This window comes from Lonchura striata, chromosome 35 (assembly GCF_046129695.1).
Source record: "Lonchura striata isolate bLonStr1 chromosome 35, bLonStr1.mat, whole genome shotgun sequence".
Lineage (NCBI taxonomy): Eukaryota > Metazoa > Chordata > Aves > Passeriformes > Estrildidae > Lonchura > Lonchura striata.
In genome coordinates, this window is record NC_134637.1 from 511,965 (window position 1) to 525,068 (window position 13,104).

The 13,104-nt window shown below is 52.2% G+C and overlaps 1 protein-coding gene across 1 annotated transcript in view; it reads right to left on the reverse strand.

Moving 5' to 3' along the window:
- Nucleotides 1-240: 240 nt before the first annotated feature.
- Nucleotides 241-13,104, reverse strand: part of LOC110481840 (RNA-binding protein FUS-like) — a 33,313-nt gene continuing 20,449 nt past the window's right edge. The window contains exons 6-11 of the mRNA XM_077789543.1: nucleotides 12,001-12,130; nucleotides 10,343-10,435; nucleotides 7,977-8,082; nucleotides 5,161-5,324; nucleotides 2,349-2,487; nucleotides 241-476 (exon numbers count right to left, since the gene is read on the reverse strand). Of these exons, the coding sequence (XP_077645669.1) occupies nucleotides 437-476; nucleotides 2,349-2,487; nucleotides 5,161-5,324; nucleotides 7,977-8,082; nucleotides 10,343-10,435; nucleotides 12,001-12,130 (672 nt within the window). The 3' untranslated portion in view covers nucleotides 241-436. The remainder of the gene's footprint in view (nucleotides 477-2,348; nucleotides 2,488-5,160; nucleotides 5,325-7,976; nucleotides 8,083-10,342; nucleotides 10,436-12,000; nucleotides 12,131-13,104) is intronic.

The window sequence follows — 13,104 nt, forward strand, 5'->3', positions numbered from 1 at the left end:
TAATTACTCATTACAATCACACCCCAAGTGTGCAACCCACGCTCCCAAAAGCTATTTGTTAATTAACCACGCCCATTATGCTAATTAACCATTACCATCCACACCCTTGGCAGTTCATTATGACAAGCCACACCCACCCTTAATTTATGCTAATACATGCACATTATGCAAATCAACCCTCCCACCCACGCCCCACCCTGCTCCTTTTAACCTCATTTACATCAGCGCTTAACGAGCTCATTAGGGCGTTAATTAGACATGCTAATGACCTTTAGGTGAAGCCACGCCCCCTCCCCGCCCCAGCCAATCAGAATCGTTCCCCAAAATCCCTTTATTGAAGGGGGCGGGGCTAAAAGCGGGGGGCGGGGCCAAGGGTGGGGGAGGGGCCGAAATACAAAAATTGGGGGAGGGGCCAAAGGGGGGGTGGGGGAAGGGCTCAATATGGCCGCTCGCGTCGGTCCTGCCGGTGGTCGCCCCTGCAACGGGATTGGACGGCGTCAGCGACCCTCATTTGCATGAATTAATTATTCATCAGCATTCATTAACACCCAGATGCCGAAAATCCGCCTTTAAAACCCCAAAATTCTCCCGGGTTTTGCCCCAAAATCTCAGGTTTTTCCCCCAAAATCGTCGTTTTTCTGTCCCAAATTCTCGTTTTTTCATCCAACCCCCTCCAAAATTTTCCAAAATCCTAATTTTTCAGCCCAAAATCCATGGGATTCTCCAAGTTTTCATTTTTCCCCCAGACTCCCCAAATTTTCCCAAAATCCCCGTTTTCCCCCCCAACCTCCCCAAATTTATAACCCCTTTTTCTTCCCAAAATCCCATTTTTCTGCTGAACCACTGTATTTCCCAAAATCCCATTTCCCCCTCAAATCCCCATTTTCCCTGAACCCATTTTCCAGAAATCCCCCCCAATTTTCCAAAATCCCCTTTCCCCCCAATTTTCCCAAAATCCCCATATTTCCCCCAAAATCCTCATTTTCTCTCCAAAAATCCCATTTCTAACACATTTCCAAAATCCCATTTTCCCCCAACCCCCCAATTTTCCCAAAATCCCCTTTTCACCCAAGATGCCTCAAATCCCTATTTCCCCAATTTCCAAAATCCTTTCTCCCAAAATCCCATTTATTCCCAAAATTTCCCCAAAATCCCCCTTTTTCCCCCAATGTTTCCAAATCCCCCTTTTTCTCCCAAAACCCCCATTTATTTCCCAATTTCCCCAAAATCCCCTTTTCCCCCCAATTTTCCCCAAATCCCCTTTTCTCCCCAAAAATCCCATTTATTTCCCACAATTTCCCCAAAATCCCCATTTCCCCCCATTTTCCCAAAATCCCCATTTCCCCCCCAATTTTCCCAAAATCCCCCTTTTTCCCCCAGATCCCCCTTTTTCCCCCCAATTTCCCCAAAATCCCCTTTTTCCCAATTTTCCCAAAATCCCCTTTTTCCCCCCAATTTCCCCAAAACCCCCATTTATTTCCCAATTTCCCCAAAATCCCCTTTTTCCCCCAATTTTCCCAAAATCCTCATTTTTCTCCCCAAAACCCCCATTTATTTCCCACAATTTCCCCAAAATCCCCTTTTTCCCCAATTTCCCCAAAATCCCCATTTTCCCCCCAAAAACCCCGTTTATTTCCCTCAATTTTCCCAAAATCCTCATTTTTCCCCCCAAAACCCCCTTTTTCCCAATTTTCCCAAAATCCCCATTCCCCCCCAATTTCCCCAAAATCCCCTTTTTCCCCCCAATTTCCCCAAAATCCCCATTTATTCCCCAATTTCCCCAAATCCCCTTTTCCCCAATTTTCCCAAAATCCCCATTTATTTCCCACAATTTCCCCAAATCCCCTTTTTCCCCCCAATTTTCCCAAAATCCCCCTTTTTCCCAAAATTTCCCCAAAATCCCCTTTTCCCCCAATTTCCCGAAATCCCCCTTTTTCCCAATTTTCCCAAAATCCCCATTTTCCCCCAAAACCCCCATTTATTTCCCCCAATTTTTGCCAAAATCCCCTTTTTCCCAATTTTCCCAAAACCCCCTTTTTCCCAATTTCCCCAAAACCCCCATTTATTCCCCAATTTTCCCAAAATCCCCTTTTTCCCAATTTCCCCAAAACCCCCATTTATTCCCCAATTTTCCCAAAATCCCCTTTTTCCCAATTTCCCCAAAACCCCCCTTTATTTCCCAATTTTCCCAAAATCCCCTTTTCCCCAATTTCCCCAAACCCCCATTTATTTCCCAATTTTCCCAAAATCCCCTTTTCCCAAAATCCCCCTTTTTCCCCCCAAAATCCCCTTTTTCCCCAATTTTCCCAAAATCCCCGTTTTTCCCCCCAAACGCCGCCGTTCCCCACCTGCTGTCCATCTTGCCGGGCCCGAAGCCGCCGCGCTCGCCGCCGCGCCCGCCGCGGAACCCGCCGCGCTCGCCGCGCCCGCCGCGGAACCCGCCGCGCTCGAAGCCGCCGCGCCCGCCCCGCCGCTCCTCGAACCCGCCTGGGAACACGCGTGAACACACGTGAACACGCGTGTCAGTGTGTAAATGTGTGTGAATGCGTCAACAGGTGTGTAAAGGTGTGGTACAGGTGTGTACAGGTGTGCCCAACCCGCCGCGCTCGAAGCCGCCGCGCCCGCCCCGCCGCTCCTCGAACCCGCCTGGGAACACGCGTGAACACGCGTGAACACGTGTGTCAGTGTGTGAATGTGTCAATAGGGGTGTAAAGGTGGGAACAGGTGTGTAAAGGTGTGATACAGGTGTGCCCAACCCGCCGCGCCCGCCCCGCCGCTCCTCGAACCCGCCTGTGCACACGCGTGAACACACGTGAACACGCGTGTCAGTGTGGGAATGTGTCAATAGGGGTGTAAAGGTGGGAACAGGTGTGTAAAGGTGTGGTACAGGTGTGTACAGGTGTGCCCAACCCGCCGCGCTCGAAGCCGCCGCGCCCGCCCCGCCGCTCCTCGAACCCACCTGCCAACACGCGTGAACACGTGTGCAAATGTGCGTGAATGTGTCAACAGGTGTGTAAATGTGTGGTACAGGTGTGTAAAGGTGTGGTACAGGTGTGTACAGGTGTGCCCAACCCGCCACGCTCGAAGCCGCCGCGCCCGCCCCGCCGCTCCTCGAACCCGCCTGCCGACACGCGTGTAACATGTATATAACGTGTGTGAATGTGTGATACAGGTGTGTACAGGTGTGATAGAGGTGTGTACAGGTGTGCCCAACCCGCCGCGCTCGAAGCCGCCGCGCCCGCCCCGCCGCTCCTCGAACCCGCCTGCCGACACGCGTGTAACATGTATGTAACGTGTGTCAGTGTGTAAATGTGTCAACAGGTGTGTAAAGGTGTGATACAGGTGTGTACAGGTGTGCCTAACCCACCGCGCTCGAAGCCGCCGCGCCCAGTCCGCCGCTCCTCGAACCCGCCTGCCGACACGCGTGAACACACGTGAACACGCGTGTCAGTGTGTGAATGTGTCAATAGGGGTGTAAAGGTGGGAACAGGTGTGTAAAGGTGTGGTACAGGTGTGTACAGGTGTGCCCAACCCGCCCTGGTCAGAGCTGCCACGGCCGCCCCGCCGCTCCTTGAACCCGCCTGCGGACACGCGTGTAACATGTATGTAATGTGTGTCAGTGTGTAAATGTGTGTGAATGTGTCAACAGGTGTGTAAAGGTGTGGTACAGGTGTGTACAGGTGTGCCCAACCCGCCGCGCTCGAAGCCGCTGCGCCCGCCCCGCCGCTCCTCGAACCCGCCTGTGAACACGCGTGAACACGCGTGTCAATGTGTGTGAATGTGTCAACAGGTGTGTAAATGTGTCAACAGGTGTGTAAAGGTGTGATACAGGTGTGTAAATGTGTCCCAGGTGTATTTTCGGTGTGCCCAGGTACCCTTAAAACCCCCAAAATCCCCGTTTTTCACCCCATTTCCACCGGATTTTTTTGCCCCGCCCCTCCCAGGTGCCCCCAGCTGTGCCCAGGTGTGTTTTACCCCTCCAAAATCCCCAAAATCCCCATTTTTCACCCCATTTCCACCGGGTTTTTTTTGCCCCGCCCCTCCCAGCTGTGCCCAGGTGCACTCAGGTGTGCCCAGGGCTGCCAGGTGAGTGTCCAGGTGTGTTTTACCCCCCAGGTGCCCCAAAATCCCCATTTTTCACCCCATTTCCCCCGGTTTTTTTTCGCCCCGCCCCTCCCAGGTGTGCCCAGCTGTGCCCAGGTGTGTTTTACCACCCAAAATCCCCATTTTTCACCCCATTTCCCCCGGGTTTTTTTTGCCCCTCCCCTCCCAGCTGTGCCCAACTGTACCCAGGTGTGTTTTTACCCCCCAAAATCCCCATTTTTCACCCAAATTCCACCGGGTTTTTTTTGTTTATCCCCTCCCAGCTGTGCCCAGCTGTGCCCAGGTGAGTGCCCAGGTGTGTTTTACCCCCCAAAATCCCCATTTTCCACCCCATTTCCACCGGGTTTTTTTTGTCTGTCCCCTCCCAGCTGTGCCCAGGTGAGTGCCCAGGTGAGTACCCAGGTGTGCCCAGGGGTGCCAGGTGAATGCCCAGGTGTGTTTTACCCCCCAAAATCCCCATTTTTCACCCAAATTCCACCGGGTTTTTTTTGTCCCTCCCCTCCCAGCTGTGCCCAGGTGAGTACCCAGGTGTTCCCAGGTGTGCCCAGGTGAGTGCCCAGCTGTGCCCAGGTGTGTTTTACCCCCCAAAATCCCCATTTTTCACCCCATTTCCACCGGGTTTTTTTTGCCCCTCCCCTCCCAGCTGTGCCCAGCTGTGCCCAGGTGAGTGCCCAGGTGCCCCCAGGTGTGTTTTTACCCCCCAGGTGCCCCAAAATCCCCATTTTTCACCCCATTTCCCCCGGGTTTTTTTTGTTTCTCCCCTCCCAGCTGTGCCCAGGTGAGTGCCCAGGTGTGCCCAGGTGTGCCCAGGTGTGTTTTACCCCCCAAAATCCCCATTTTTCACCCCATTTCCCCCGGGTTTTTTTTGTTTATCCCCTCCCAGCTGTGCCCAGGTGTGCCCAGCTGTGCCCAGGTGTGTTTTACCCCCCAAAATCCCCATTTTTCACCCAAATTCCACCGGGTTTTTTTTGTTTATCCCCTCCCAGCTGTGCCCAGGTGAGTGCCCAGCTGTGCCCAGGTGAGTGCCCAGGTGTGCCCAGCTGTGCCCCCTCTCACCCATGTGGTTGCCGCCGGATCCGCCGCGGTTGCCGCCGCCGCCTCCGGGGAATTTCCCGGCGCCGCCCCCGCCCAGGTGCGGCCCCCCGGGCCCCCCCTCGGGCTTGGGCGCCTTGCACTGGTTGCACTCGTTCCGCCACGAGAAGTTCATGTTCTCGCACGCCCTGTGACGTCAGCGGTGACGTCATCGTGACGTCATCGCGTCATTGATGACGTCACACACAGACATGAACGTTGTCCCATCCCAGTTTGTCCCAGTTCCTCCCAGTTTGCCCCAGTTTCCTGTCCCAGTTCCGCCACGAGAAGTTAATGTTCTCGCACGCCCTGTGACGTCATCCGTGATGTCATCATGACATCATCACATCAGTGATGACGTCACACACAGACACAAACGTTGTCCCATCCCAGTTCCCTGTCCCAGTTTGTCCCAGTTCCCCGTCCCAGTTTGTCCCAGTTCCGCCATGTGAAGTTCATGTTCTCGCACGCCCTGTGACATCATCCGTGATGTCATCGTGACGTCATCGTGTCAGGGATGACGTCACACACAGACATGAACGTTGTCCCATCCCAGTGTGTCCCATTTCCCTGTCCCAGTTTGTCCCAGTTCCCCGTCCCAGTTCATCCCAGTTTCCTGTCCCAGTTCCGCCACGAGAAGTTCATGTTCTCGCACGCCCTGTGAAGTCATCCGTGACGTCATCGTGACGTCATCGCGTCAGTGATGACGTCACACACAGACATGAACATTGTCCCATCCCAGTTTGTCCCAGTTCCTCCCAGTTTGTCCCAGTTTCCCGTCCCACTTTCCTGTCCCAGTTCCGCCACGAGAAGTTCATGTTCTCGCACGCCCTGTGACGTCATCAGTGATGTCATCGCGTCAGTGATGACGTCACACACAGACACAAACGTTGTCCCGTCCCAGTTCCTCCCAGTTTGTCCCACTTCCCTGTCCCAGTTTGTCCCAGTTCCGCCACAAGAAGTTCATGTTCTCGCACGCCCTGTGACGTCATTGGTGACGTCATCGGTGACGTCATCGCGTCAGTGGTGATGTCACACACAGAGACAAACAAGATCCCGTCCCAGTTCCCCCCAGTTTTATCCCAGTTCCCCATCCCAGTTCATCCCAAACCCTTTCCCCATGTTCTCGCACCCCCTGTGACGTCATCCGTGACGTCATCGTGACGTCATCGCGTCAGTGATGATGTCACACAGAGACACGAACAATGTCCCATCCCAGTTCCTCCCAGTTTGTCCCAGTTCCCCGTCCCAGTTCATCCCAGTTTCCTGTCCCAATTCCGCCACGAGAAGTTCATGTTCTCGCACGCCCTGTGACGTCATCATGATGTCATCCATGACATCATCGCGTCATTGATGACGTCACATACAGACACAAATGTTGTCCCATCCCAGTTTGTCCCAGTCCGTCCCAGTTTGTCTTAGTTTCCTGTCCCAGTTCCGCCACGAGAAGTTCATGTTCTCGCACGCCCTGTGACGTCATCCGTGATGTCATCATGACATCATCGTGTCAGTGATGACATCACACACACACATGAACATTGTCCCGTCCCAGTTCCTCCCAGTTTGTCCCAGTTCCCCGTCCCAGTTCATCCCAGTTTCCTGTCCCAGTTCCGCCACGAGAAGTTCATGTTCTCGCACGCCCTGTGACGTCATCCGTGACGTCATCGTGATGTCATCGCGTCAGCGGTGACGTCACACACAGACACGAACAAGATCCCATCCCAGTTCATCCCAGTTCCCCCTCCCAGTTCATCCCAAACCCTTTCCCCATGTTCTTGCACCCCCTGTGATGTCATCAGTGATGTCATCATGACATCATCGCATCAGTGATGACGTCACACACAGACACAAACGTTGTCCCGTCCCAGTTCCTCCCAGTTTGTCCCAGTTCCCTGTCCCAGTTTGTCCGAAACCCTTTCCCCATGTTCTCGCATGCCCCGTGACGTCATCAGTGATGTCATCGGTGATGTCATCACCTCAGTGATGATGTCACACAGAGACACGAACAAGATCCTGTCCCAGTCCATCCCAGTTTGTCACAGTCCCTCCCAGTTCCCCCTAGTTCCCTCCCAGTTTCCCCCAGTTCCCTCCCAGTATAAACCAGTATAACCCAGTCCAAACCAGTATAACCCAGTAAAACCAAGTACAACTAGATTCTCCCAGTATAACCCAGTCCAAACCAGTATAACCCAGTCCATTCCCAGTATAACCCAGTCCAAACCAGTCCCTTCCAGTCCGAACCAATATAAACCAGTATAAACCGGTTCCCTCCCAGTCCATTCCCAGTCCCTCCCAGTATATCCCAGTCCATTCCCAGTTCCCTCCCAGTCCCTCCCAGTCCCTCCCAGTTCCATCCCAGTCCATCCCAGTCCCTCCCAGTTCCATCCCAGTCCCTCCCAGTTCCCTCCCAGTCCATTCCCAGTCCCTCCCAGTATAACCCAGTTCCCTCCCAGTCCATTCCCAGTCCCTCCCAGTATATCCCAGTCCCTCCCAGTATATCCCAGTCCATTCCCAGTCCCTCCCAGTATATCCCAGTATAAACCAGTATATCCCAGTCGACTCCCAGTCCCTCCCAGTATATCCCAGTCCATTCCCAGTCCATTCTCAGTCCCTCCCAGTACAAACCAGTATAACTCAGTCCCTCCCAGTCCATTCCCAGTCCCTCCCAGTTTATCCCAGTTCTTCCCAGTCCCTCCCAGTCCATTCCCAGTCCCTCCCAGTGTATCCCAGTCCCTCCCAGTCCATTCCCAGTCCCCCCCAGTCGCTCCCAGTATAACCAGTATAACCAGTACGGCACTCACGGGTTGGGGCACTTCCAGTCCCCCGCTCTCTGCTGCGCCCCTCCCCCGCCCGTGAAGGCGCCGCGGCCGCCGGAGCCGGAGCCGAACCCGCCGCGGCCCAGCGGGCCTGGAAACGGGGCGAAAAGCGGCGGTTTTGGGAAAAACGGGGAAAAACGGGGAAACGGGGCGAAAAGCGGCGGTTTTGGGAAAAACGGGGGAAACGGGGAAACGGGGGGAAAAACGGGGATTTTAGGAAAAACGGGGAAAATGGGGAAACGGGGGAAACGGGGCGAGAAACGGGGGTTTTGGGAAAAACGGGGAAAACAGGGGAAATGGGGGGAAAAACAGGGAAAACGGGGAAAATGGGGGAAAAACGGGGGGAAAAATGGGGAAAACGGGGCGAGAAACGGCGGTTTTGGGAAAAACGGGGAAAATGGGGGAAAAACGGGGCGAAAAACGTGGATTTTGGGAAAAACGGGGAAATGGGAGAAAACGGGGCGAGAAACGGCCATTTTGGGAAAAACGGGGAAAATGGGGAAACGGGGGCGAAAAACGGGGATTTTGGGAAAAACGGGGAAAATGGGGAAACGGGGCGAGAAACGGGGCGAAAAACAGGGATTTTGGGAAAAACGGGGAAAACAGGGGAAACGGGGGGAAAAACGGGGGTTTTGGGAAAAACAGGGAAAATGGGGAAACGGGGAGAAAAACGGGGATTTTGGGAAAAACGGGGAAATGGGGGAAACGGGGCGAGAAACGGCCATTTTGGGAAAAACGGGGAAAATGGGGGGAAAAACGGGGAAAACGGGGCAAGAAACGGCGGTTTTGGGAAAAACGGGGAAATGGGGGAAAATGGGGGAAATGGGGGAAAAATGGGGGGAAACGGGGGGAAAAACGGGGATTTTGGGAAAAACGGGGAAAATGGGGGAAAATGGGGGAAATGGGGCGAAAAACGGCGATTTTGAGAAAAACGGGGAAAACGGGGAAACGGGGCGAGAAACGGGGGTTTTGGGAAAAATGGGGAAAACGGAGGGAAACGGGGCGAGAAACGGGGATTTTGGGAAAAACGGGGAAAAATGGGGAAATGGGGGGAAAACGGGGGAAAAACGGGGGAAAAACAAGGGAAAAACAGGGGGAGAAACGGGGATTTTGGGAAAAACAGGGAAAATGGGGGAAAAACGGGGGGAAATGGGGAAAAATGGGGGGAAACGGGGGAAAAAACGGGGATTTTGGGAAAAACGGGGAAATGGGGGAAAAACGGGGGAAAATGGGGGAAAAACGGGGGAAAAATGGGGATTTTGGGAAAAACGGGGAAAATGGGGGAAAAACGGGGAAAATGGGGAAAAATGGGGAAAAACGGGGGAAAAACGGGGGAAAACGGGGGGAAATGGGGGGAAAAACGGCGATTTTGGGAAAAACGGGGGAAAATGGGGAAAAACGGGGAAAACGGGGGGGAACGGGGCGAGAAACGAGGATTTTGGGAAAAATGGGAGAAAACAGCGATTTGGGGGAAAAATGGGGGAAAAAATGGGGAAAAACGGGGGAAACGGGGCGAGAAACAAGGATTTTGGGAAAAACGGGGGAAAATGGGGATTTGGGGGGAAAACAGGGCAAGAAACAGCGGTTTTGGGGAAAACGGGGGGGAAACAGGGAAAAATGGAGGAAAAATGGGGATTTTGGGGAAAATGGGGAAAAATGGGGGAAAATGGGGATTTTGGGATGGAAAATGGAAGTTTTGGGAAAAGATGAGATGGAAAAAGAGGACTCTGGGGTGAAAAAATGACAGTTTGGGACGGCAAACTTTCAGTGAGGAAAAAAAGGAATTTTGGGATGGGAAATGGGGGTTTTGGGATGGAAAATGGGATTTTGGGATGGAAAATGGGATTTTGGGATGGAAAATGGGGATTCTGGGATGGAAAATGGGATTTTGGGATGGAAAATGGGGGTTTTGGGATGGAAAATGAGGGTTTTTAGGATGGAAAATGGGATTTTGGGAAAGAGGAATTTTTGGGGTGAAAAAAGGAGATTTCGGAACGGCAAAATGGGGTTTTCAGTGGGGAAAAAAGAAATTTTGGGATGGAAAATGGGATTTTGGGATGAAAAATGGGATTTTGGGATGGAAAATGGGGATTTGGGATGGAAAATGGGATTTTGGGAAGAAAAATGGGGGTTTTGGGATGGAAAATGGGGGTTTTGGGATGGAAAAAGGGATTTTGGGATGGAAAATGGGATTTTGGGATGGAAAATGGGGATTTTGGGATGGAAAATGGGGATTTTGGGATGGAAATTTGGATTTTGGGATGGAAAATGAGGGTTTTGGGATGGAAAAATGGGGATTTTGGGAAAGAGGAATTTTTGGGGTGAAAAAGGGCGATTTTGGGGGCGCTCACCTCCCCGGCCGCGGCCCCGGCCGCCGCCTCGGCTGAAGTCGGCGCGGCGCGTGGCGAACGACACCTTGATGGGATTCCCCGAAAATTCCTTCCCTGGAAAAGTGGGAAAAGTGAGAATTTTGGGGGGAAAAACGGGAATTTTGGGAAAACAAAAAAAAGGGAAAAAAATTTGGGGAAAAAAGGAGGAAATTTGGGGAAAAAAAGGAGAAAATTTGGTGGGGAAAGGAGGAAAATTGGGGAATAAATTTGGAGTTTTGGGGAAAGGAGGGATTTTTTTTGGAATTTCAAGAATTTTGGGAATTTCAGGGATTTTGGGACCGGGAATTTCAAGAATTTGAGATTTTTAGGAATTTAGGTTTTTTGACATCAGGAATTTGGAGAATTTTGAGGTTTTTCGAATCAGGAATTTGGGGAATTTTGGGATCAGGAATTGCAGGAATTTGAGGATCAGGAAATTTGGGAAATTGGGATTTTTGGGATCAGGAATTTGGGAATTTCGGGAATGCTGAATTTGGGATTTTCAGGGAATTTCAGGATTTTGGGGTCGGGAATTTCCTGAATTTAGGATTTTTGGGATCAGGATTTTTGGGAATTTTAGGAATTTGGGGTTTTATGGGACCAAAAATTCTGCAACTTTGGGATTTTTGGGATCGGGAATTTCACGAATTTGAGGTTTTTGAGATCAAGAATTTGGAGAATTTTGGGGTTTTTGGGATCAGGAATTCGGGAATTTTAAGATTTTTGGGATCAGGAATTTCACGAATTTGAGGTTTTTGACATCAAGAACTCGGGAATTTTGGGATTGGAATTTTTGGGAATTTGGGATTTTCGGGATCAGGAATTTCGGGAATTTTGGGAATTCCGACCGTCGAACCAGTCGATGGCGGCCTTGGCCGAGTCATCAAAGCACACGGGGAGGGCTGGGAAATGGGGAATTTTGGGGGAATTTTGGGATTTTTGGGAATTTGGGATTTTGGGGATCAGGAATTTCGGGAATTTCGGGAATTTTGGGAATTCCGACCGTCGAACCAGTCGATGGCGGCCTTGGCCGAGGGCGGGTCGTCGAAGGACACGGGGAGGGCTGGGAAATGGGGAATTTTGGGGGAATTTTGGGATTTTTGGGAATTTGGGATTTTGGGGATCAGGAATTTTGGGAATTTCGGGAATTTTGGGAATTCCGACCGTCGAACCAGTCGATGGCGGCCTTGGCTGAGGGCGGGTCGTCGAAGGACACGGGGAGGGCTGGGAAATGGGGAATTTTGGGAATTTTGGGGTCGGGATTTTTGGGAATTTGGGATTTTCGGGATCAGGAATTTCGGGAATTTTGGGAATTCCGACCGTCGAACCAGTTGATGGCGGCCTTGGCCGAGTCATCAAAGGACACGGGGAGGGCTGGGAAATGGGGAATTTTGGGATTTTTGGGGTCGGGATTTTAGGGAATTTGGGATTTTTGGGATCAGGAATTTCGGGAATTTCGGGAATTTTGGGAATTCCGACCGTCGAACCAGTCGATGGCGGCCTTGGCCGAGGGCGGGTCGTCGAAGGACACGGGGAGGGCTGGGAAATGGGGAATTTTGGGGGAATTTCGGGATTTTTGGGAATTTGGGATTTTCGGGATCAGGAATTTCGGGAATTTTGGGAATTTTGGGAATTCCGACCGTCGAACCAGTCGATGGCGGCCTTGGCCGAGGGCGGGTCGTCGAAGGACACGGTGGCCTCGCCCTTGAGCTTCCCGGTCTCGCGGTCAGTGTAGAGATTGATCATGGGCTGGCCGGTCTTCTTGTTGGTCTGGGGATGGGAGTGACCATGAGTGACCACTGAGTGACCAATGAGTGACCACTGAGTGACCACGAGTGACCACTGAGTGACCACTGAGTGACCCTGAGTGACCCTGAGTGACCAATGAGTGACCACAGTGACCACTGAGTGACCACTGAGTGACCACTGAGTGACCCTGAGTGACCAATGAGTGACCAATGAGTGACCATGAGTGACCACTGAGTGACCACTGAGTGACCACTGAGTGACCACTGAGTGACCCTGAGTGACCAATGAGTGACCCTGAGTGACCAATGAGTGACCAATGAGTGACCATGAGTGACCATGAGTGACCAATGAGTGACCAATGAGTGACCACGAGTGACCACGAGTGACCACTGAGTGACCACTGAGTGACCCTGAGTGACCCTGAGTGACCAATGAGTGACCACAGTGACCACTGAGTGACCACTGAGTGACCACTGAGTGACCCTGAGTGACCAATGAGTGACCCTGAGTGACCCTGAGTGACCAATGAGTGACCACAGTGACCACTGAGTGACCACTGAGTGACCACTGAGTGACCCTGAGTGACCAATGAGTGACCCTGAGTGACCCTGAGTGACCAGAGTGATCAATGAGTGACCCTGAGTGACCAATGAGTGACCAATGAGTGATCAATGAGTGACCCTGAGTGACCCTGAGTGACCAATGAGTGACCAATGAGTGACCCTGAGTGACCAATGAGTGACCAATGAGTGACCAATGAGTGACCATGAGTGACCAATGAGTGACCAATGAGTGACCATGAGTGACCAATGAGTGACCAATGAGTGACCAATGAGTGACCATGAGTGACCAATGAGTGACCAATGAGTGACCATGAGTGACCAATGAGTGACCAATGACTGACCCTGAGTGACCAATGAGTGACCAATGAGTGACCAATGAGTGACCAATGAGTGACCAATGAGTGACCCTGAGTGACCAATGAGTGATCAATG